The following is a 24,409-nucleotide window of genomic DNA, read 5'->3' on the forward strand; positions in this document are numbered from 1 at the left end:
GTTATTGCATATGTATTTTATTTTTTTATTGTTTATTTTGTTTGCATATTATTTTACAATTTGAATAAATTTTTTTAAATTTCATATGCCTCCACTGTATCCAACAGGCGGGCCAACAGAACAAAACTATAGGAATAGGCTTGCATTTTCTTAAATCATTAGAACCGACATAAACTTTCAATATCTTAATTTTATGTAATTATTTATGATATATTTAACAAAGAACAATAAAACAAAGAACATTTGGGTAAGTACCATTACAATTAAAGTAAATTCTCTCTACTGTGTAAAAAAAAATTGTGATTAAATTTGGCAATTTTCTGTAAAAATATATACTATACTGTACAGGTTATCTCTGAATTATTTATACATTATAATATACATTAGTACAGGAATTTTTACAGAAAATAAAGTAATAAACATTGTATTGGTTGGTGATGGGAGTAATGCAATGTCACTTCATTGATGTTCAAAACACAACCCTGCCACAAGAAGCAAAAAAATTGCAAAAATACTTTATATTATTTTATTATTCAAAAATGATAGTTTCTATATATGATCTATTAATAAATAACATTTTAAAAATGTAATGAAATAATGATAAATTTAAAATTAATTAATTGTACCCGATTAAACATTACACCATATTGTATCTCTCCAAAAGCAGTAAAAGCCAGATAAAGTTATTGGTTTTATACAATCCCTACTAAAAGTAGTGTCCAAAGAAATCCACAAATATTAGAGAGATTAAAACCTGTGTCTGGTTGTTGATTCAGCCTTTTTCGATATATTTTGGAGTCTATTTCCTGGACCCTGCTCAGGGACCCCACAAGCTCAAGGCTCCTGGGTTTAGCCAGTGAGTGCTCATAGCCGTTAGGCTCAATCATCAGGGTAAAAGGCTTCTCTTTGCCAAGTCCACTCTCAAATTATTAAACGTGCTGTGAGCCCTTCTGAAGGATATCAAGCATTATGGGATAGATTGGTGCAAATTCCTTGGCTTGTCTTGATCGCACTGCTTGTACGTACGCTTCCAAAGTTCCTCTAAAAGTGAAAAATTGTTTAAGAGACAATTGAATGCAATTATAATTTGAAACATGAGATAACAAGCAATTTATTTTGAGGTTATTGGCACAAAATAGGAAAGATCTCTGTGAAACCAACACAGCCCAGGCGGACTGAGCAGACAGTAAAGGCATTATGCACAGCACGCTTATATGCGCTATATAAGAATGAACTATTATTAAGTTAATGGCATGATTTTTCAAAATAGAATATGTGCCACACTTTTTGATCAAAGTTACTCTTCAAATTTAGTGAATCCAAGTTATTTATGTGAACATAACGTGGATGTTCATGTCATATGTTCACATTTATAACTAATTACCTTAAAAGAGCAAGACGCTCATTCTCCGACGTATGCTCATCAAGCCATTGTGAATACCGTGACACTGACCAACCAGCAAGCTATATCAAAATAACAAAGACAAAAGAAAGAAAGATAAAGGCACTTTCATGAACTCTTCAATCTGTACAATGTCAATATCAATTGTTTTACATTTTCTGTCCAAGTCAAGCTGAAAAATGCTTATACAGTACTTATTTGTCATTGCAGAATTCCTCAAATTTGTAAACAAAAGCTAAAAAAAACCTCATGTACTAACCTCATGAGGTGATTTCATCTCCAAGGGTGCCCTCGCAAAGAGGAAGTGAAGTGCTGTAGAGTGCGGAATTATTTCTCCTAATGCCGGACTGCTTGCAATGTGTTCTGGTGTCTGGAACAATAAAGGTCTGAAAGAACGTAGTAACTTATATGGCTTTCCTAAATCAGACACCCTTTTACAAAGCGGCGTGACAGCCAGCTCCATCTGAGCGAAATCACCAGCAAGTCGCATTTTTCCGCCATCACCTAAAGGTCGAATCAGTGAAGCGTGGCGAACGAACAGTTCAACAGCGTGACAAGCTATTGGATGAACACTGAAAGAAATAAAAAATAAATAAAACTAGCTCAGACAATGACAAATTATATTCGTTTGTTTGAAGTTTAACAACAAAAGGGACCTTTCTATTTGTGCTGACCTATGACCTCTGCATATTGTGTAAATAGACCTGGTCCTAGAATTCTCCAAATGTATCAAAGAATCAAGTGAGAAAGCACAGTGTCTCTGAGCACACAATAAATGAACAATAAACATGATGTAATTGTCACCAATCAAATGCTTTCTTATGGTTAGAATAGTTGGCTTTCTCATCGGGATGGTAGGGGACATAGGGCCTGCAGATTATGTCAGGTGTACACTATGTAGTCTCTACCATCGCTTGCATCTCGAAATAACCATCACGCTCTGTTAATTATCGTCCGCTTTGTTTATGTTATTATCCCTAAATAAACAGAAAGAATACACTCTTATTTCTTACGTTTGAATGACAAAATCTGTACACTGGAATGGCGCCAAGTACTCTGCCTGCACTCTGGCTACGAAGCCCTGTAACTCTTTCATGTACAGTGAGCATGGGTTCTCGGGAGATTCACGAGTATTGCTAACAGCCACTGAACTGAAATACAAATAACTCATTCATAGAAATAAGATGATAAAATTAACCAATTTAAAAAAATGATGGAAATGATACACAATTAACACATTTTTAACGAATTCATTGAAGGTAACAGGAGGGATTCAACTTACGATTTGAAGTCTTCACTGTGCATTGTGAGTATGATGGCCTCAATGGAATCAAGAACAGAATTCAAAAGTGGTTTGATGGCATTCCCCATTAAAGATACTATATCCTGAAAGATGCAAAAAAACACATGTAAATCCATTAGTCAGTGTGGTGGTTAAGACAGGGTACAGCAAACCACAGCCATACTGTAATATTAGCATGGGTTCAAGTCACTCCTCAATCATATTGCTGGTGGTAGAGCAAGTCTTGTGGCGGCCCAGTGCACACACAATCTGGCTTGTGTGCACTTAAATCAACTCATCATTCGGAAAGAGTAGTTGGTTTTGGTCCATTTAGTCCCTGTGTCGGGCTAGCTATTTATGACCCTATCAATCAATCAATCAATCAATTTGTTATGAAAACAACAAGAGTGGCCCTATGTCTCAATAGGAAGAGAGAGGACTAACTACTCATTAACATTACGGTTATTGTATGTGTTACTTAAATATAAGCCTCCTTTTTTTTCATAAAAAACAATTTGAAATTACAAGTAAGGCTGACTGGATGGCTGCTACAGCTTGCTCAGGACAATTGACAAGACCATCAACCAATCGGCAGATGAGCTGGTGAAAACTGTAAAGACTGTTAACAACAGCAATATTACGTTGTTGACCGACAGATGGAGGCGCTATAACCTGACTGGCTTCACCATCAGTTGAAAGCTACAATAAGAAAAAAAAATTATTTCAAATTCTGAACTTGCAAATAAAGATAACTGAATGTGTGACCCATGACCCATACCTGACCCATGTTGTTTTATACGTACCAATTGCTCACTTTTAGCTGCAAATAACTGAATTGTCTTGGCCACGTTCTTTGCAACCACTATGCTTAGCCCATGATCTATACTTGCTACGGATAACTCACTAACAAAAATAAAACAAATCAAATTATTTCCAAAGTGGCTGAATAACTTATTGAATTAATCAACAAAAACAAAAATAAGTGGAATGATTTACCTTGATATTGTTTTAGAAATTCCATTTACTTCATCCTGTGAGGGCGGTGTTGTTCCGCCGCTTGGGAACACTAAATTGATCGGGTCAAACAGTCGAGACAATGACCTCGACAAGTACGCATTCTCAAAGGTTTTGATAGAAGACTTAAAAGCTTTTTCTGGGCTAAAAAAAAAAAAAAAGAATCAAATTTAAAAATATTAAAACCAATTTTGTTTTCACTTAAAAAGCATGCATGATAATTGGAGTTCTGTGAATAGATTTATCATATCACAGAGTATAGTACCATGGGACAATATTTGGGAAAAATTAAGGTGGTATATTTACCTATAATCAATGCCTTTTATGTGCTCAAACATTCCCTTGTCCTTGTGGTCACCGATCACGTCAGATGATTGTGTCATGTTTGAACTATATTGCTGTAGGCGTTTCCATAACTCATTGTACAAACGTAGCAGTTTAGGGTATTCCCCTTCAAAGGCTTGCCGGATGAAAGTTGAATCTGAAAGTATAAAGATTATTAATAAAATATTAAGTAATGTTCACACATCTGATATAGCTTACTGTTCGTTCGTTTCTCTATGTGATGTGCCCAAATATGGCAGTGATATTCCCAAATATGGTAGTGATATGACATCATCATGTCCATATATGGGCACATCACATGTTTTTGTCACATAATGTTGGATAGAGTAGACAGAGCTTTGGACAACCAGCTGCAATCACTGAAACATGTCAACTGATAGCAGTTAAGGATATTACTCTTCAAAAGCTTGGGGGTCTAATCTAATCGTTTATTCTGTGATTTTTAGACAATACTACAGTGAACCTACTTTCTGCAGCAAATGCAAATTCTCTCTGTAGGATACCAGTTGCAGACTCCCAAAAAGATTGCAAAATACTTGCCTCACTCTCCTTTAAAAAAAATAACACATTAATCGTTTGAATCAACAGTTTTTAATATGAAAACAATTTTATTTATTTTGTATATACATATAAAGAGTAAAAATGATCTAAAAATGTTACCTTCTGTAGTTCCTCTATGAAACATATATGAGTGACAGGGTCTCTTTTCTTGCTTAAAACTTTCTGCAAATGTTGTACCTGAAAAACAATTGGAAATGTTATCATTGCCTATTTCAAATCATAACTTACTGAACTGTATCAAGATTCCCTGGGATTGTTTTAAAATGGGAGGGTAAAGGGTTGGGTTAAAGGTTAAGGAGGCTGAAAATTGGTGGTGAAGTATGTGACATATGTATATTTAAAAGGCAAACAGGTCAATGTTGATTTTGAAAAATAATTACTTTTCTCATGTTCTTGATTACAAAATGAATTAACATTGCCTCTAAAGCTGTCTACACTATGTGATGTGCCCAAATATAGTAGTGATATGACATCATCGTGTCCATATATGGGCACATCACATTTTTTTTTTTTAGTGTAGACAGAACTTAAGATACTCATATGTGGTGATTGTGGACTGGGCGTCCAACATAGATAAACCACAAACATGAAAGTAAATAGACGACAACCTCACCTGTCCACATGCTGAATAAATCTGATTCATAAGCTTCTCAAGATTGGTCCATAACGTTGCTCTGAAGGCTGCCGTGTTGCCAGGCAACGGCATTGATGCTCGCCCTGGACCAGCTGAAGTTAAACAATAAAAAGTGTGCTTTTAAGGCAGTGTTATTATATATTTCTTCTTATACTGGGAGACCTCTTCAGTCAAAGGACCCAGTATACAGACAAAAAGTTAAAAGAAAAAACATAAGATAAAAACAACCATTGACAAAAGATATTCAAAGCATGCAACCAGATCAAACTATCTTGTTAAATTGATTATAACATTATTTTATCCATCAAAACTTTATTAAGGTTTTGATCACAAAATCTATATTTATGATTAAATAACTAAAATAAAAAGCATAAAAAAAAAGAAGTTAGATCTTACACTTTGTTTGTGATTGTATTGGTTTGACGTTCAAAGCATCTTGTATATTCTTCTGTAATGTTTCTTTGCAACCTGCCATCATTTTGTTGACAGTTTCTTTTAGGCATCCTAGATTGTGGAACACTTGGAGTGCTGTCCCCACTTGTGTTTGGTTCTGGGTTTCCATACCTTGCTCCAACATCCGTTGAGCTTGACCTTCTACGTTCTTCTTTGCCTTCTTTATAAAGATCGTCTCTTCTTCAATGACCTCGATGCCAGTAAGGTCAATGCCATGGTACAGGTAATCTGATTGGTTAAAGAAAATTAGTTAAAATTTTGTTACCTGTTATCCACAAAACCATCAATGTTACAATCACAGTTACCAACAATGTCACCAACACTATCATATTCACTGTCACCAACACTATCATATTCACTGTCACCAACACTATCATATTCACTGTCACCAACACTATCATATTCACTGTCACCAACACTATCATATTCACTGTCACCAACACTATCATATTCACTGTCACCAACACTATCATATTCACTGTCACCAACACTATCATATTCCCTGTCACCAACACCATTTTTTGGTACTGTAGGAGCTGCTCAGTCTCAGTAGGCAATTTCATGGGTCTTATTAATAATGTTAATGAGACACAAAAAACCATGATTAAAACAATTGAAGCGATTAAATCTGAGGTAGAGGTCAATAAAGAGGATATTAAAAAGTTATCCCGGACATCTAGGGTTGTTAATAATGAGGAGGTTAAGACAATAATTGAAAATAGACTTAAGGATGAAAATGAGAGATTGAAAAGAAAATCTAATTTGATGCTATATAGAATAGAAGAGTCTAAGAGTAATGACTCAGATACAAGAAAAAATGATGACCTTAGTAAATTGACAGGTATTTTCGAGGATATTGACTTAGAGGTCGAAATGAGAACATTTTTCCGGGTGGGTAAAGGCAGTGAAGATGGGTGCCGCCCAATAAAGGTAGTTTTCAAGGAGGAATGCACCAAAAGAGATGCCTTTGAAATTGCGATACAAAAAAAGTGCGCAGTAAGTAATGATAGAACAATAAAGGAACGGGATGAGTATAATAAACTTAGGGACATATTGAGGGATAGGCAAAGCAAAGGGGAAAAAGACTTGGTAATTAGAAGGGGGAAAATAACTCGGTTTCGCTCCCAAAGCACTACCCAATCGGAAGAGAACACTGCCTAACAATGTAAGTTCCACGCAGTCAGAAGATGTTAATGATTTTTTTAATGTGTTTTATACAAATTGTGATTCCCTTCTAAATAAGAAGAATGAGCTTTTGTTGCGTTTATCTTCAGAGAAAGCTGATATCATTGCTTTGACTGAGATTCTACCAAAGAAGTACTTTTTTGAATTGTCTATAGAAGAGTTTCATATCCCTGGATATCAGATGTTTTTGCCAAATGAAAAGCTTTCATCTGGTAGAGGAGTTGTTATTTATGTTCGAAATGGGATGTCTGCCACTCCTGTTTTGTTTAAAGATATTTTGTTTGAGGAATCCATGTTTGTTGAGATTAGAGTCAAAGATCGCACCTTTTTAATTGGATGTGTGTATAGAAGTGACTCCGGATCTAATGTCAATAATTCTGCCTTGTGTTCTCTGTTTAGAAAAGTGGCATCCTTTTCTTGTTCCGATTTTATTATAGTTGGAGATTTTAATTATAGGAGTATTAATTGGGAGCTAGGATATGTGACTGGTGAAGATGGTAAAAATAGTCATAATTTTTTCGACACCATTAATGACTTATTTTTAGCTCAGCATGTACGAGACCCAACCCGTTATAGAATAGGAGAACAGCCCAATGTTCTGGACCTGGTATTTACATCAAATGAGGATTCTATTAGTGAGGTCCTTCAAGCTCCACCCTTAGGTAAGAGTGATCATATGGTACTTCGATTTAAAATTCCTGTTAACTTAATCAAAGATGAGGTGGTAGAGGTCAGAAATTATTTCCATGCTGATTATGATAAGTTTCGTGGTTTTCTTGATAGTGTCGATTGGGACACTGAGTTATTGGATAAGGACGGGTTACACTCGCACGGTTCTTTTGATGAGATTTTATCTAGAGGTATGGAACAGTTTGTTCCAAAGTGTAAGAAACACTTGTCTGGAAATTTTAAGAGACCTTTGTGGTTTACTAAGGAGGTTGATAAGTCTATTAAACAGAAGAATAAATGCTGGAAACAGTATATCAAAGCAAAGCGTAAAGGGCATGAAAGTGCTAGTGTCAAATGGAACACGTTTATTAGAGTAAGGAATGATACTGTCAACTTGATTAAGAGTTCTAAAAGCATCCTTGAAAATAAGATTGCAAATGAGGTTAAAGTCAATGAAAAGTCTTTCTGGCGCTATGTAAATTCTCAGTTAAAAACCAGATCTGGTATTCCAACTCTTAGAAATTTTGAGGGTAAACTTGTTGTAGATGACCAAGAGAAAGCCGAGTCTTTTAATTCTTTTTTTAGCAGTGTCTTTTGTAAGGAGAACTTATCGAATGTTCCAAATCTGGATAAAAAGATTGAGGCTTCTTTGTCAGATATCGAGTTTAGTGTAGAAGATATTCACAAGCTGTTGTCTAACTTAGTTATAGATAAGTCAGCTGGCCCTGATGGCTTTCACCCACGGGTTTTGATTGAATTAAAGGATCAAATTGCTTACCCTCTCAGTCTAATATTCACTAGATTATTCAATGATCAGAAGGTCCCTCTATCGTGGAAGGAGGCAATTGTAATACCTATATTCAAAAAAGGCAAAAAGGAGGACCCGGCTAACTATAGACCGGTTAGTTTAACGTCGGTCATAGGGAAAATGATGGAAAGGATTATTAGGGATAAACTTGTAATGTATCTTGAGAGTAATGGTCTTTTGTGCAACGAACAATTTGGATTCAGACAGGGTAGATCATGTGCATTACAACTACTTGATGTCCTGGAGAGTTGGACTACTAACCTGGATAACCATGATAGCTTTGATTGTGTCTATTTAGACTATAAAAAGGCTTTTGATAGTGTGCCACACCAAAGGCTTCTAGTCAAATTGAAAGGTTTTGGTATTACGGGAAATCTACTAGGTTGGTTCTCTAATTATTTGTCAAATAGAACGCAACGAGTTAGTGTCAATGGTCAATTATCATCACAGGCTCCAGTATTAAGTGGAATTCCACAGGGTAGCGTTGTGGGCCCAATCTTATTTTCAATCTTCATTAACGATTTACCTGATGTTGTCGAATCTAGTATACGTTTATTTGCAGACGACACTAAGTTGTATAGAGTGGTCAATAACATTGATGATGCTGATTTATTTCAGAGAGACATTGACAGTGCTTCCCATTGGTCTAATGTTTGGCAATTGCCATTTAATGACACTAAGTGTAAGGTATTTCATTATGGTCGTGATAATCTTAAGTTCTTGTATTCAATGGCTGGTAATTTACTACATGAGGTAAAGCAGGAGAAAGATCTGGGTGTTACCTTTGATCCTAGTTTAATCTTTAATTTGCATGTAGCGGATATCTGTAAAAGGGCTAATAAGAAACTAGGAATGATTTATAGATCTTTTAAATTCTTGAATAAAGATGGATTTTTGAAGCTGTATAAGTCTATTGTCAGGCCAACGCTTGAATATTGTAACACTGTTTATAATCCTATTAGAAAACGAGATCAGGATGAAATAGAGAAGGTCCAGCAAAGAGCAACAAGATTGATTCCTAGGTACCGAAATATCCCTTATGAACAACGTTTGAGAATTCTTGGTCTTCCTACTATGAGATATCGAAGGCAGAGAGCGGATATTATCCAAGTTTTTAGGATTGTTAAGGGTTTCGATCGTATCTCGATCAACACATTTTTTTAATTTGATCTAGAATCTCGGACCCGTGGACACACATATAAACTCAAGTTTAAAAGCTCTCGTCTTAATATTAGGAGGGACACCTTCTCCAGGAGAGTTATTCTCTTATGGAATGCTCTGCCTACGGATGTAGTTTCATGTGCTACGGTGAACTCGTTCAAAGCAAAACTTAACGTCGCATGGTCTAACCACCCGCTGAAGTTTTCACCCTATATTGAATATGATTTATTGCTAAGAGGGGCTTTTAAGCACTGAGTGCTTCGCCTCGATCCCGTAGACGAAAGTGTACGGGAAACAAGTAAACAAGTAAACTATCATATTCACTGTCACCAACACTATTATATTCACTGACACCAACACTATTATATTCACTGTCACCAACACTATCATATTCACTGTCACCAACACAATCATATTCACTGTCACCAACACTATTATATTCACTGTCACCAACAATGTCACAAACACTATTATATTCACTGTCACCAACACTATAATATTCACTTTCACCAACACTATCATATTCCCTGTCACCAACACTATCATATTCACTGTCACCAACACTATTATATTCACTGTCACCAACACTATCATATTCCCTGTCACCAACACTATCATATTCACTGTCACCAACACTATTATGTTCACTGTCACCAACACTATCATATTCACTGTCACCAACACTATCATATTCACTGTCACCAACACTAATATATTCACTGTCACCAACACTATCATATTCACTGTCACCAACACTATCATATTCACTGTCACCAACAATGTCACAAACACTATCATATTCACTGTCACCAACACTATCATATTCACTGTCACCAACACTATCATATTCACTGTCACCAACACTATCATATTCACTGTCACCAACACTATCATATTCACTGTCACCAACACTATCATATTCACTGTCACCAACACTATCATATTCACTGTCACCAACACTATCATATTCACTGTCACCAACACTATCATATTCACTGTCACCAACAATGTCACAAACACTATCATATTCACTGTCACCAACACCATCATATTTACTGTCACCAACACTATTATATTCACTGTCGCCAACACTCTCATATTCACTGTCACCAACACCATCATATTTACTGTCACCAACACCATATTCATTGTCACCAACACTCTCATATTCACTGTCACCAACACTATCATATTCATTGTCACCAACAATGTCACCAACACAATATGTACCCAATTCATTGAGACTTTGAGCTGCCTTGGTTATCTCTCTTGCTCCTCCTTGGAGTTGCCCATGGAGACGTTTGCTTAGATACAAGATGCGGATGATACGACGCAATAAATCACAAGTTTCCTGCAAATGAAAATTTAAAATAAAATAAAAGTAATTTAAATTATGTAAATGGTTATTGATAATGTAAATTTGTGACAAAATATATATTTTTATGTATATAGTTTAAATTTGTTAATGTCTTTGTTCCTGAATTCAGTCAACCTGGTCTGTGTGTGTAGGTACAGTAAATTGTATCCAAACTAACAAGCACCGCTTTTTTGGTGCCTATTGTAATTGTGTCAATAAATGTCAAATATAGATTATTACTGCATGACCTACATGGAAATTTATAATTAAAAAAAAGGTTTTAACTGACCTGTAGTCGTCTAAGTTGAGCTGTACGTGCAACCACTTTGCTATAAGGCTCTACAAGTTTACTCTTTATCCTGCAACATAATATGTTTGAATTTACTACATATCAACACTTACATTTACAAGTGAACAATCGCTATGGTCTATTACCCATGTCCTGTTACTGAACATAGAGGGTACACTTTTCAGGGGAAACATGTAAAATTAAGACACAGGCACACTTTACAAATCACAACCTAAATTAGGCATATTGCAAGAATTAAGCTACTACTTATATTAAGTAACCAAAGTTAAATAAATGTATGATGTGGGGAATATAAGGTTAAGTTAAATAGTGCGTACTATTGCATGCCATGTGACCCACAATCGTCCGATCAAATGACAGGAACTTATTTATTTCGGTGTTATATAAAATCAAATAATGAATATTCCTATCAATCCTCCAAATATGCAATATATTAGAAAGTAAGTTCTTGTTCTACCTATCAACAGCAGACTGCAGAGCCTGTATTCTTGTATGCATCATTTGAAGCACGCCATCTAAGGTTTCAATTCCAGTCGCTTGGGAAAGTAAATCACTGTGGTGTGCGGCAACCTGGAAAAGAATTAAAAATATCACATTGTTAAAATAAAAGCAAAAACTTGCATACTGAAAGAATATCCTATATGAATTTGTTTTAATATTAATAGTCAAAACTGTTTTGGTTTTTGAATTGATACAAAAAAAGTTAAGAGACAGAACGGTTTGTTACAATATAAAATATACAACCTTACCTTAAATAATTTACATATAGTATATTATTTACCAATAAAAACAAGAAAACATACAGTAGAGTGGGAAAAGGAGGGTTCTCATGCACCTAGCATATATTAGTTACCTGTGAATGGAGTTCCTTGTCCAGCAGTGTTATCCCTTCGGTCAGCTTGGACAACTGATCCGATATCGCCATTGTCTGCATCACATGGTTTGTATGTGCCTTCACATCAAAATCGTCTTGGAGAAAGTTACGAAACGTTTCTATTAAAAAAAAATTGAATAAGATATTTATTAAATTAAATATCATTTACACTGTGCATTGATAATAATATTGATATCCTTATGTACATTATTTCATTTTAATATTTAAATAAAAGCCACAAGCCTGATGGGGAACAGCAAATAGAAAAAATAAACTTTTTTTTGTGAACATTTTTATTATAATTAGGCTAGGTTTAGCCTATATTGTATGATAGAAAATAAAACAAAACTGCAATAGTTAGTGCAAAGTATATAGCTGTGTATAGCATACTAAAATGACAAAAATAAAGATTTATAACACGCTAGGCTAGGAGTCTCATTCACGCAATGACGTGGCAGGAGCGGGAGCCACTGGGCCCCGCGATGATGCAGAATTGACTGACTATTACCACGGACGGCCTAGCTTATTCATATAGCTATAACTCAGTGAATAGGTCTTAAAATTGTTCACAACTATTGATCAGTTTTCTATATTATATGTTAAGTCATTAACTAATATTCACTAAAACATAAATTCCAATTTAATTGAATAAACCAACCATCTTCGTTCATCTGTAAAATAGCCTCCATTTTGCGATCCGAATGAAGGTGACGACCCTGGATGACCTAACAGGAAGCAAATCACTACCCTTGACCTTATTTGCGATGATGTCACTTCCTACAATTTCGATAGAACACAACAAACCTTGTGGTAAACAAAAACAGGGAGGGTTTCCGTCAAAAACGTAATTAAACACAGGTATATTTTATTTCAATAGAATACTAGTTTAACAGTTCTATAGTTTAGGAATATAATAACGAAAAAGTTTATGAAATGAGTAGTTCTAATCTATGAATTTGTTCTAACTTAAAACTGTTGGCTAGGCCTGCTGTGAATGCTGCATGTATGTTGATCGACTCTGTCTACACGGTAAAAATTCGATTGTCACGTCGACATTTGTCTGTGGCAGCGTGCCACCTAGGCCTAGAGTAGATGGTATGCGACACATAATAATATAGTCACCCTAGTATCACAACACAGTTTGTTCATTATGATTACCTGCTTTTCTTTCTGGATGATGTTCCATACTTTGTTACTTTGTATTATTAAATAAAAATTATTAATTTTAATTAATGCTATTTTTATATTGTTTATAGAAACCAGCTTCCAAAGTAAGAACTCTGTGAAATGGACGAACCAGAATATGATGATGAATATGACGATGAAGAAGACGATGATGACGACTATTACGGGGAAAATAATGATGACGAGCTTGAACCAGCCGCAGATAAAGAAAAAGATCCAGAATATTTTGAATATGAATGCTACACATTGGAACAAGCAAAGGATGTACTTGATGGGGAAAAAGACCGAGCTGCTAAGATTCTTAAAGTATATACAATTGTCGTATTCGATTGGGAACTTTCGTTGTCAACGTAAAGATTCGTTGAGTACTTTTTGTATTCGAATTGTAAATTTGTGCTCAACAGAAAGTCATTCGAATAGAAAACATTGACAACGAAAGCTTTTTCGTTAAGAACAATCTCAACGCTCAAAATACTCCGTTAAAGAAGTACTCAACGGAAAAACTGTACTCAACGGTGAAAGTCTAAATCGAATACGACAAATGTTTGTTTCTTTCTGCAACACACTTCACTGACTTGCACACAGAACACTCTCATTTACCATTTCCAGCCACATTGCAACACACATCCACTGACTTCACAATTCTCTAAAGTAATGTTATCATTGATTATTAACAATCGTTACTACCATTTTTCTTTGTAGGTTGCGCCCCCTGTTGCCAGAGTTTTATTGATGGCCCATAACTGGATGTTTTCGGAAATAGAAAATAGGTAGGTAAAATGTATTAATTAATGTATTAAAATTCCAGTGGGGCTGCTTTTAATATTGATTTAATATTGCATTTTTTATTTTCTTATTTACAGGAACCAACAAGATATTTTAAATTTACTAAAAGATTGTAAGGTGATACCAAGAGCTGATCAAAGTGTTCCAAAGGTTTGTCATTCAGTTTGTGTATGGAGTACAAAAAGTGAATAAAAATAGCCTTTCTAGCAAAAACAAAGCTTGTGAATAACATAATAGTATATTTGTTATTATAGGACATTGCGGTGCCTAGCAACTATACTTGTCCAGTATGTGTCCAGCGTGTTCCTAGTGAAAGCTTGCAGACACTCACGTGTGGTCACTTCTTCTGCAAGGCCTGCTGGACAATGCATCTGGAGTTCCAAGTGCAAGACGGAGTAGCTACAGGTATATTTACTTTCTTTCCTAAGAATATACATTTTGTATATAAAGGTCTCTGAACCATTTACATTATAATTTAATGTTATATGATTCAGGTATATGACAGTGTAGGAAAGAATTGCTCACTCTGTAGTAAAACCACTCATAAAAATGTACTAATTAAAAATTAAGTGATTTTGCTTTCTTTTTAGATATTCAATGTATGGCTAGTGATTGTTCTATTATTGCAACAGAAGAATTTGTTTTACCACACCTAAACAAACCAAAATTTAAAGATAAATATATGATATTCTGTATGCGAGATTACATAAAGGTTAGTACTGTAGTTATATACATTATTTTATTAGTAAATGTAATTGACACCGACCTTTTTAAATCACAAAGTTAGAACTAACTAAACATCTTGTTTTTGTGACAGACTCATTACAATCTACGTCAGTGCCCTGGTGTTGACTGTGAGGTCACTGTAAAGTCTAACTCTCCTCAACCGAAGAAAGTCGTGTGTACTAAGTGTCAGACAAGCTGGTGGTAAGAATACTATAGTTTCTTCTCAGTACTTACTTAAAAAAGAAAAGTAAAGTTAAGAAGGTCTTGATCTTCCGATTGTAGAAAAGCAAAATCCTACCAAAAGTATCCAAATGATATATACCATATTCTAAATATGTTATCAATATGTTGTCTTATTTAACATATATCTTTGTTGTATTGCTTTTGCCAGTTTTCAATGTACAGGGAATTACCACGCACCTGCAGACTGTGACACTATCAAACGATGGCTAACTAAATGTGCTGATGATTCGGAAACTGCAAATTACATAAGTGCTCACACTAAAGATGTATGTCAAATCTTTTAGTTACTTTAAAAATAGGTATCTTTGTTTGATCAAACCCAATCCATAGATCTAGATATACAGGGTTATTCACCCATAGAATCTAGCACCCTTCCTAATAATAAACAATAATAGTCCATCATAATTTATCCTATTACTTTGCCACCAACCCTATATGTGTTGGCACCAACAGCCCTAAGATTTGTGCACCTATATGCATGTTCTTTAAGTTGATATTCCAATGCTTATTTTTCAGTGTCCTAAGTGTAATATTTGCATTGAGAAAAATGGTGGATGCAATCATATGGTAAGTGAAGCATGGAAGATAAGTAAAGTCCGGAGTACTATTAGGGTATAAGGGCCACACACAAAAAAACTTTCTAAAACTAACTGGGTTATTTTAACACAATAATTATTATTTTTTCAGCAATGCTCAAAATGTAAACATGACTTTTGTTGGATGTGTTTGGGAGGTAAGCAATACAAAGTTGTTTATTGTATTGTTATTAATCCAATCTCATGCGATATAAGTAGTAATCATTTCTGTTACATTTGTACAACATTACTGCAGTAAATAAAAGTGCACAGCAATGAACTCTACATTATTATAATCTTCATTTTGTTTGCAGACTGGAAGAATCACGGCAGTGAATATTATGAGTGCAGCCGCTACAAAGAAAATCCTAATATATCAAATGAATGTGCTAATGTAAAGGCCAGAGAAGCACTTAAAAAATATCTATTCTATTTTGAGAGAGTAAGTGTACATTGGCAACAAGTGGACAGAGTGTATGTATTTAAATCTAATAAATTAAATGAAGAATGTATTAATTATGATAAAACACAAATTAATTATGTTTGTATCTTTAAAGTGGGAGAATCACTCAAAGAGTTTAAAATTAGAAGAACAAATGTTGGATGGAATAAATGAGAAGATTCACGGTAAAGTGATGAGTAACACAGGGACATGGATTGATTGGCATTATCTACTAGACTCAGCAGCCCTACTTACCAAAGTAAGTACACACTTAGCACTGTGCTTGCTACAGTAAGTCTTCTCTGAGTCGTGTGCACTTTGAAAAGAACCCAGTTCATCTTTTGGAAGAGTAGGGGTTACCCCGGTGTACTGTAGTTGTGGACAGACAAACATGCGCCGGTTGGTGGCAGCACTTAACACGAAGGGACCCTTAGGAGAGAAGAAAGTCGTGGTATGTGTCGTCCACACCTGTGCGCAATCCAGCTCAGTTAGGCTGTATAACCCTTAGCACTGTAAGTAGGCCAACTGTACTCTATACATATTGATCACCCTGCTTTTTAACATCAGTATAAACACTAGCTGGATAAATTAAGCAAAATCACCTCCCTTTCTTCTCCTATGGAGCTTATAGAAAGTGATCAATGCGTCAGCCACAAACACACCTGCATTGTATTAAAATTAGCAAAACTAAAGGAGTTAAATTATTCTATAATGATAATGTTTTTGTTATGATAGTGTCGGTACACATTACAGTACACGTATCCGTACGCGTATTACCTGGATCCTGGACCAATGAAGGACTTGTTTGAGTACCAACAAGCGCAGTTAGAAGCGGAAATTGAAAATCTTGCCTGGAAAGTTGAAAGAGTTGAGACGACAGATCGAGGGGTAAGTAATGATAATAATGGTAGTTATTATATAGCGCCTAATACAATGTTTCTAAGCGCTTTACATACAGCCGCTCCATAATCTCTTTGCTTTTCTTCCTTATATCTATATTTTTTTAATTTATACTAACAAATATCTTTTTATTAATATTATAATAATAATATATCAAAAATTTATTAAATAATATTTATCGCATAATATACAATCTACGATAATTTAATTAATTGATATAAAAAATGTATTAAATAAATAAATAACATCATTTGAATAAAAGAACAAATCACACATCTACACATAATCAAACATCGTATACTCTATCTCTAACAATTTTTTCAATCTTCTATCGACTAAAGCCGAAGTATAGTCATTATCTCGGGACCAGGTAGGCTTACTTCATTAAGGCTTCTATGAATGGATGTACTGGTTGGGAGCAGGAACGCTAGTAGACATAATAACATAATAACAGGATTTTTATAGCGCACATACCACTCAAGAGTGCTCAAGGCGCAAACCCAGTACCGTTTTGATTTTTGATTACGATCAATCGGGAAATTACCTCACGACAATAAAATATCCTAAGATAGCCAAAGAAGGAAGAAAAGCAAAGGAACCATTTACACCGCTCCGTTCTCCAGCACTTTGAAGCTCCCATATTCTTATTCTTATTCTTTTATTGCCAATTATAAAATACATGAAAAACACGACATGCAAAAAAAAAACAAACAATAGAACCAACTGAGTGAGCTGGCATGGGACACAAAAGCGAACCTAATCACTATGACTTAAAGCCTGTGTTCCCCACTCACCCAGTTTCACAAGCAATGATTATACCATCTTAAAATATAATATATCAAATTCCAAAGCTAAGTTTAGATCATAAAATAAAATATATATATATATAAAGCATTTTAAATTATAAACATAGGCCTAATTAAATATATATTAAATATTAAATATGTACTGCCCGAACAACATTTTTACTTTCTGTGGATAGAACTACTGACTGATGTTTTTATTATTGAATAAAAATGAATGTACTTTATTTACATGTTATTGTTGTTTTTAGGATTTAGAAAATCAAATGGATGTTGCAGAGAAACGACGTTTAACTCTACTTCAAAGGTTTTTTCTATAACATGACTAGCAACTCAAAACTCTTGAATTTGGACAATTAACGTAAATAATTTCAAATATCCGTCATCGTAACACAACTTCAACTAATAAAATATCCGATAGAGTGTGTATAATTGCTGATACAGTGCGGTATAATCTCTGTTAAAGTGCGGTATAATCTCCGATAGAGTGCGGTATAATCTCTGATATTGTTACAGATGGTAGATTGGCTAAATGGAAATCCAAAAAGTAGGTATGCATTATGTTCTTATCTGTCAAAATGCCAACTAACTACAGTTTTGTGAGATGTGGAGACCATCACCATCAAAATATATATTCAAACAAAAATATATTACTGCTTCTGCCTCCTACACTCTTTGTTGATAAAGTCATTCATCTTCTTAACACCCAGCTCCAACAGGTTAGAATATATAAGAGTACATTATGTTTAAATATTTATTCTTTCACATGTTTAAATTCATGTATATAATATCATGACTTAAAAAGTACATGTTATGTCATCATAATCAAGATATTAATAATGTGCAAAGTATATTAAAGTATATATAAATATTTTGTTAAGGGCAAGTAAGGTTTTACACGATGCAATGGTGAAAGGTAACTAAGTTGTATTGCTTTAACAATAGTGGTGGTACTAAAGCTCTGTCCACACTATCAAACTTTATGTGACAAAAAAATGTTATGTGCCCATATATGGACATGATGATGTCATATCACTACCATATTTGGGCATATCACTACTGTATTTGGGCATATCACTACCATATTTGGGCATATCACTACCATATTTGGAAACATTACACTATATTAAAATATCCAGACATTCCTAAAACATGTTTCTCAATCATATATAATTATTAAATTTCGTTGGAATGCTGTAAATATTCTAAAATTAGATATTTTATGAGCAGTTCCCCCAGTTCATACTATACGTTATTATAATATTATCAGCATGTCTACACTTGTGCGTTATTTGTTCCAGTGAATTTAGGGTATATAATCGGGTCTATTCACACTGCCGCCGTGTCCACAACCAATTTTGTTCTAATGGGTGTAATTTAGTGTAGAATATACTTGTTTTTAATATGAGGCGTCGGTAGCCAAATGGTCTAGATAAGTTTGTTTTAAAAAGAAATAAGAATATTTAGTTTCGCAATTGGTACGTTATGTTGTATTTTATTATATGCACGGAGGAATAGTAAAATCAAAGGCCTATATATAGTTCGTTTTTTTCATATTTAGAATTAACAAATTGATTTGTAGAAACTTTTTAGATAGATTTTGTTTTGTTTTATTTAACTCAAGAACAATTGTATTCAATAAACAATACTGTACACATAAAGAGAACACGTGGTTATTTCCCTATTCTTTACTCATTTGCGTTGCGCATACGTCGTTACGTTGCGCCTACGTACGTCGTTGCGTTGCGCATACGTCGTTGCGTTGCTTTTACGAGCTTTTGTCATTTTGACAGTATATCATTTTGTCTATTATTTCGTCGGCACATTCGATTAAATATGATTTATGTTTTAACCAATAAGAAACATGATACACTTCATATAATGCGTTTAAGACATTTGAGATTTTGTATTAAGTAACATTTCAGTTTTGTACACTTTGCGCAATTTCCTTTCTTTTAATATAATTATAATTGTTATATAGCTGACGTAATTCATCTGTTTGGTTGTTACCATGGATGTGAGATTTTAATCAGACTTGTAACGCTTATTATAATACCTTTTGAGTTGTGCTCGAACCGAGACTGACATTGATTTTCTACGCACTCTGAAATGTGTTGAGAAAACAAGTAGGCGTTCAAAAGCCGAAAACAGGACAGTGTTGTTTAATAGGGGTGTGACAATAGGAAGTACGTGCACGTCACGTGTGTGACGACGACAAGCGTATGTGCGCTACCTGTATCGCATAGTAACCATTGCGCGCACGCTCCAACGGAAAGATATCGCCGCCGCCGGCCCCAGGTAACCGGACCACCAATACACAACCTCCAAACTGTACGTACTGAACAAGAAAGCTTTGCTTTATTGGCATTTTAACTTTTTTCATATTGTAATGGAAACTATAAGCGAACTAAAAGAGTCATTGCAGGAGAGGGAAAAGGATGGAGCCGGAGCAGGAGACAGTAGGCCTACTATATTGCCCAGTATTGAAACATCAAACACCAGTATGATAAGAAAACGCGGTGAGTTATTTAATCTTATTAACTTCTTCTGCTTTTGACAACCTAGACCTATCTCCCGATATTTTTTTTTTCTGAAAATAATAAATACAGGATTGTATTTTGCAATATGTCGACTAATGAAGAGTTTTGTAATATATATATATGCCTATGTCTATTGACATATGATGTTGTTGTTAGGCCGGATGTTGGTTTGAAACATTATATTAATTCATGATTTATTGTCATTCTATTTCTATCTTTTACAATACAATATTTACTTTGCCATAATAAAAGCGTAGGCCTATATTAAATACATTCGCGTGAAATCAATATTATTTTATAGCGACATTTCAAATAGGCGCCTACTTGTTGATATAAAAACATCTATATCAACAGCAGCTGTTCATACTTCCTGTCTTTAGAAATTCAAATTCAAGATGACCACCTCAACGCCGCCGCCGAGATGTGTAAGATTGGTTTTTGAAATCAAATGTTTATCTTTAGCAGTGTCCATTAAGCTACGTTCATACTGAGTCGGATTCCGGTCCGTGCACCGGATCCAAATCCGTACGGAATCCGTTTTTGATTATTATGACATGACGTTCCATAGAAATGTATTAACTCCAATGTATTGGCTCACAAATTGATGCGTTCCATACCGTACCATATTTCACAGAATTTTGCTAATAACACATTATTATTAATTATCAAAATTACAGATATCAGACGAAGTGCAATGGGCGAATACATTGTTCCAAATGGGGAGGTTCCTCTCACTCAACAAGGTAAACATTTTTGTTGTGATACATAAAACAATTGAAGTAAAGATCTTTCTTATCTACACTATCAAACTTTTTGTGACAAAAAAATCTGATGTGCCCCATATATGGACATAATGATATCACTACCATATTTGGCATATCACTAGCATATTTGGGCACATCACACATTTTTTGTCAAACTAGTTTGATGGTGTTAAATATTTGATCACGTATAAAACTACAAAAGAATAAAAGATAAAAATGTTACGCACGCGTCGATAGGAAATTCCATAATAATGTAAACCTTTTTTTTTCTCAATCAAAGCAATTCCGTTACCAGGCCCTGCTGATTATCAACCAAAAGTATATCTGACGTCACCGCTGAAACCACAATACTCTATTGTTGGCCGACCAAAACCTGCAAAACGTAAGGAAGACAAACAGGCAGTTATTATTAATATTAAACAAATTGATTCCTATAGCACTTACAATATTGATAAGATAGAACTTTGAATAGTACGGTATTGCACTTTGAATAGTACCGTATTGCACTTTATTTTATAGTGCCTCAACATCCGGGCCCAGCAGACTACAAAACGACAGGAGATATGACTTGGAGGGACAGACACGTGACTCTTAAATCTAAGGGTAAAACATGTCCACATGGTTTAAAACGTAAGTATACAAAAAAATGCAATCTATATAATTATTTTGAATGTGATCTAATGTTGGCGGGAACACAAGGACGTAGCTCATCGCATTTTGGACCAATCACAACGCAATGGATCATCCGAACTACTGTCGCTCATGATTGGTCAACTTACGAGCGCCTGACGTTATATAACGTCCAAGAACTGACTAAACGTAACCATTTATAATATAAAGAAAATTAATTAATTGTATTTTGTATGATAGCTGATCATCATTTAACGTGCAGTCTTGGACCTGCTGGGTACGCAGTACAGTACAACAATACAGGCAAACACGTCGCACCAAGAGTTGGTATGTCGTACCGGCACGCGGATGGCGTGAACGCAGGACACCCGAGCCAGTTGGTACAACCAGTAGACACCTACGGTATGTGGTATTCAATCAATTATGGTGCGGCAATGCGTATGCGCTGTCGAATAGAAATATTCGATCATGTACTTCAGAACCCCGGTGCCCACAAGGATCTGGTTTTGGCGACGACTTTTGCTTTGTGTGTGCGCGGGCGTTAAAGCGGTCAAGACGATATCAGGACGGCGGTCAACAAGATGGCCAAGACCGTCAAGCGTTTATTGAAATGGATCCATGTTGTTATTGCTTGATAAATAAACATTTTATTTACAGGTGTCAAAACACCCGGACCAAACGCTTATCGCCCAAAATCCCCTACTCGTGGCCCGAAGAAATCTTTTGGAAGTGGTCGTCGAATTAATGCGGAGACGCTTGGCCCGGGCCCAGCTGGTTACACCATCCAAGATACAAATGTAATAGGGCCGGCATACAGTTTATCAAAGAGACTACCATCGGAATGGCAAAAAGGTAATTACAGTTATTATATTATTAATAACAATATAGTTTTATAACGATAACATTAAGTTTTCAATTGATTTAAAAGTAAATATATGTTTATATTCCATTTACCTTTTCAGTGTCAGACAGTCCGTCTGCAAATAAATACAACATAGGTACAACCATAGGCAAAGGAGTTGCTATGTCGATACACAGCAGGCAGCCATTGCGAAAGAGTGGTAATGTATTGCTTTGTTTTATCAATATTATTGGTGTTTGAAAATTTGATGTTAAGTAATACATTGTTCTTTTTTTAGATGAAGACCCAAAAAACATCGGACCTAGTCCAAATGCTTACGTGATGCGTGATCTTATGACGTATTCATACGCGCCAGCTTACACCATGACGTACAAACCATTTGAAAATAACGGTAAGTACGGTGACCTATCACGCGCGCGCTTCTTGTGACGTATACCGTCAAACTTTATCAATTGATACTTTAGGCCTAATGTATCGGAATAAGCTAACATGAAATGGTGATAGGAAATGGCATTATTCTTTTTTTTTTCTTTTTTTTTATAGAAAAATCGGAACCAAGTCCCGCCCACTACAAACCCAGTAGCAGAACTCTTCCAAAAGCGGCAGCATTTTCTTGTGGCAGACATTGCAAGCCCTGCTTTCCGGACATCTTAGAATACCCAAATATGGGTAAGAAACGTCCTCTCTTTATATACACGTCATCTCTATGACGTAGTACAAAAGTGAAAAAAGCCAATTGTACTGTTTTTTAAAGTCAAAAGTTGGTTTTGTTTGTAGGCCACCTGCCATATTTTAACATTTGTTTTCTTAAATTTAAGCTAAGAATAATACGACGCCTGGTCCAGGTGCATATCACAGATCTAAGAAGTTCACAGATAACGATAAACCAGCATACACAATGAAGGGACCCGCAAAATCAAAAACAAGTAAGAACTAGCCTACTTTTTTATGCACCAACTATTGTGCTATTTTTGTACATCTTGCTTTGTATTTTCCATTTTCTTCTGCAGACGAGGTTCCTGGACCAAACCACTACGATATAACAGTATTACATCGACCAGACGGTAAAACAGCACCAAGTTTCTCAATGGCCAAACGATGTACAAAACCAGTAATAAGTAAGTCAGACTTAACTCAGTATTGACTTAACTCAGTATAGACTCTCATCTGTAGACCTACGCGTATTTTTAAGAGTGTGCGCGCAACGCACTGTTTCTGCCAATTAGAAAATTAACAACCACTTTTTCGCCAACAGAGAACGACAATCCGGGACCAAACGTTTACAATCCACGTGCGGACACGAATGATGGACCTAGTTATAGCATGACAAAACGACCACAGAAAATGAAACGTAAGTTCGTACTTAACTAGATTTAGTTTGTTTTTCAAAAGCTGCTGTCCGCCGACAAACGTTTACTAACTGTAGTTATTTTCGCCATTTCAGTGAAGCCAAGTCCAGCACCTAATTCATACATCGTAGGAACTGGTCAAACAAGTAGAGGTCACTATACAGGGGCAAAGGCAACTTTCAAATCACGTGGTACTCCATACGTATACGGCGGTTTCGCCTTACAGTCATCAGTTAGGCTGCTACAGAACTAGTCTGCATCAATAAATTATAGGCCTAGACATTTACACTAATGGAAATAAAACGATTATAAGAAATCTATTAAATGCATTTTATGTTGAATCCGGGTTAGAAAGTAACAAACTAAAGCTTGTTCCCAATTGGCCGCAAGTAATTTGACCAATCACGAAGCGATTACCCGAAGTTCCGCTTGTGATTGGTCAACTCACTAGCGGCCAATTGGGATTCAAGCTTTAGTTTTCTACGCGTTTTAATTGATACAATCCGCTATATAATCGTTGTAGGAAGGTAAAAAAATACATAACTTACA

At 35.2% G+C, this 24,409-nt stretch overlaps 3 protein-coding genes across 5 annotated transcripts in view; 2 read left to right on the forward strand and 1 right to left on the reverse strand.

Moving 5' to 3' along the window:
* Positions 1–501: 501 nt before the first annotated feature.
* LOC144855589 (conserved oligomeric Golgi complex subunit 5-like) lies at positions 502–12,761 on the reverse strand. The gene is made up of 18 exons (XM_078713492.1): positions 12,714–12,761; positions 12,035–12,174; positions 11,639–11,751; positions 11,161–11,230; positions 10,745–10,865; positions 5,635–5,919; positions 5,218–5,330; positions 4,704–4,781; positions 4,511–4,592; positions 4,005–4,179; positions 3,681–3,842; positions 3,488–3,587; positions 3,210–3,383; positions 2,685–2,788; positions 2,416–2,553; positions 1,662–1,974; positions 1,385–1,464; positions 502–1,041 (listed from the first exon to the last, which is right to left on the reverse strand). Exons 1-18 carry the CDS (start codon positions 12,742–12,744, stop codon positions 930–932), a joined length of 2,391 nt encoding a protein of 796 aa, XP_078569618.1. The 5' UTR covers positions 12,745–12,761; the 3' UTR covers positions 502–929.
* Positions 12,762–12,806: 45 nt separating this feature from the next.
* LOC144855594 (putative E3 ubiquitin-protein ligase ariadne-2) lies at positions 12,807–19,375 on the forward strand. Of its 3 annotated transcripts, none has more exons than XM_078713497.1 (14): positions 12,807–12,913; positions 13,312–13,546; positions 13,943–14,010; positions 14,104–14,176; positions 14,281–14,431; positions 14,617–14,738; positions 14,844–14,953; positions 15,144–15,261; positions 15,512–15,562; positions 15,683–15,728; positions 15,885–16,012; positions 16,128–16,271; positions 16,748–16,900; positions 17,967–19,375. In XM_078713497.1, exons 2-14 carry the CDS (start codon positions 13,343–13,345, stop codon positions 18,033–18,035), a joined length of 1,437 nt encoding a protein of 478 aa, XP_078569623.1. In that variant the 5' UTR covers positions 12,807–12,913; positions 13,312–13,342; the 3' UTR covers positions 18,036–19,375. The 3 variants fall into 3 exon arrangements, with proteins under 3 accessions (XP_078569623.1, XP_078569624.1, XP_078569625.1); XM_078713498.1 differs by having other exon boundaries at positions 12,837–12,899; XM_078713499.1 differs by having other exon boundaries at positions 12,841–12,884; positions 13,319–13,546.
* Positions 19,376–19,881: 506 nt separating this feature from the next.
* Positions 19,882–24,409, forward strand: part of LOC144855593 (uncharacterized) — a 54,497-nt gene continuing 49,969 nt past the window's right edge. Inside the window, exons 1-13 of the mRNA XM_078713496.1 lie at positions 19,882–20,234; positions 20,933–20,998; positions 21,300–21,401; positions 21,539–21,649; positions 21,890–22,051; positions 22,307–22,501; positions 22,612–22,710; positions 22,789–22,902; positions 23,055–23,180; positions 23,330–23,437; positions 23,522–23,629; positions 23,767–23,862; positions 23,956–24,147. Coding sequence (XP_078569622.1) covers positions 20,105–20,234; positions 20,933–20,998; positions 21,300–21,401; positions 21,539–21,649; positions 21,890–22,051; positions 22,307–22,501; positions 22,612–22,710; positions 22,789–22,902; positions 23,055–23,180; positions 23,330–23,437; positions 23,522–23,629; positions 23,767–23,862; positions 23,956–24,113 — 1,575 coding nt within the window. The 5' untranslated portion in view covers positions 19,882–20,104 and the 3' untranslated portion in view covers positions 24,114–24,147. The remainder of the gene's footprint in view (positions 20,235–20,932; positions 20,999–21,299; positions 21,402–21,538; positions 21,650–21,889; positions 22,052–22,306; positions 22,502–22,611; positions 22,711–22,788; positions 22,903–23,054; positions 23,181–23,329; positions 23,438–23,521; positions 23,630–23,766; positions 23,863–23,955; positions 24,148–24,409) is intronic.

This window comes from Antedon bifida, chromosome 11 (assembly GCF_963402885.1).
Source record: "Antedon bifida chromosome 11, ecAntBifi1.1, whole genome shotgun sequence".
Lineage (NCBI taxonomy): Eukaryota > Metazoa > Echinodermata > Crinoidea > Comatulida > Antedonidae > Antedon > Antedon bifida.

Coding starts and splice junctions, on each gene's coding strand:
- LOC144855589 (XM_078713492.1), bottom strand. CDS start 12,744: ATGGAGGCTATTTTACAGATGAACGAAGATG. Junction 10,866..11,160: donor CTCAACTTAGACGACTACAG/GTCAGTTAAAAC, acceptor TTTCATTTGCAG/GAAACTTGTGATTTATTGCG. Junction 2,789..3,209: donor CCATCCAGTCAGCCTTACTT/GTAATTTCAAAT, acceptor TGCATCTTTCAG/GATATAGTATCTTTAATGGG.
- LOC144855594 (XM_078713497.1), top strand. CDS start 13,343: ATGGACGAACCAGAATATGATGATGAATATGACGATGAAGAAGACGAT. Junction 13,547..13,942: donor GAGCTGCTAAGATTCTTAAA/GTATATACAATT, acceptor TTTTCTTTGTAG/GTTGCGCCCCCTGTTGCCAG. Junction 16,013..16,127: donor ATCTATTCTATTTTGAGAGA/GTAAGTGTACAT, acceptor GTATCTTTAAAG/TGGGAGAATCACTCAAAGAG.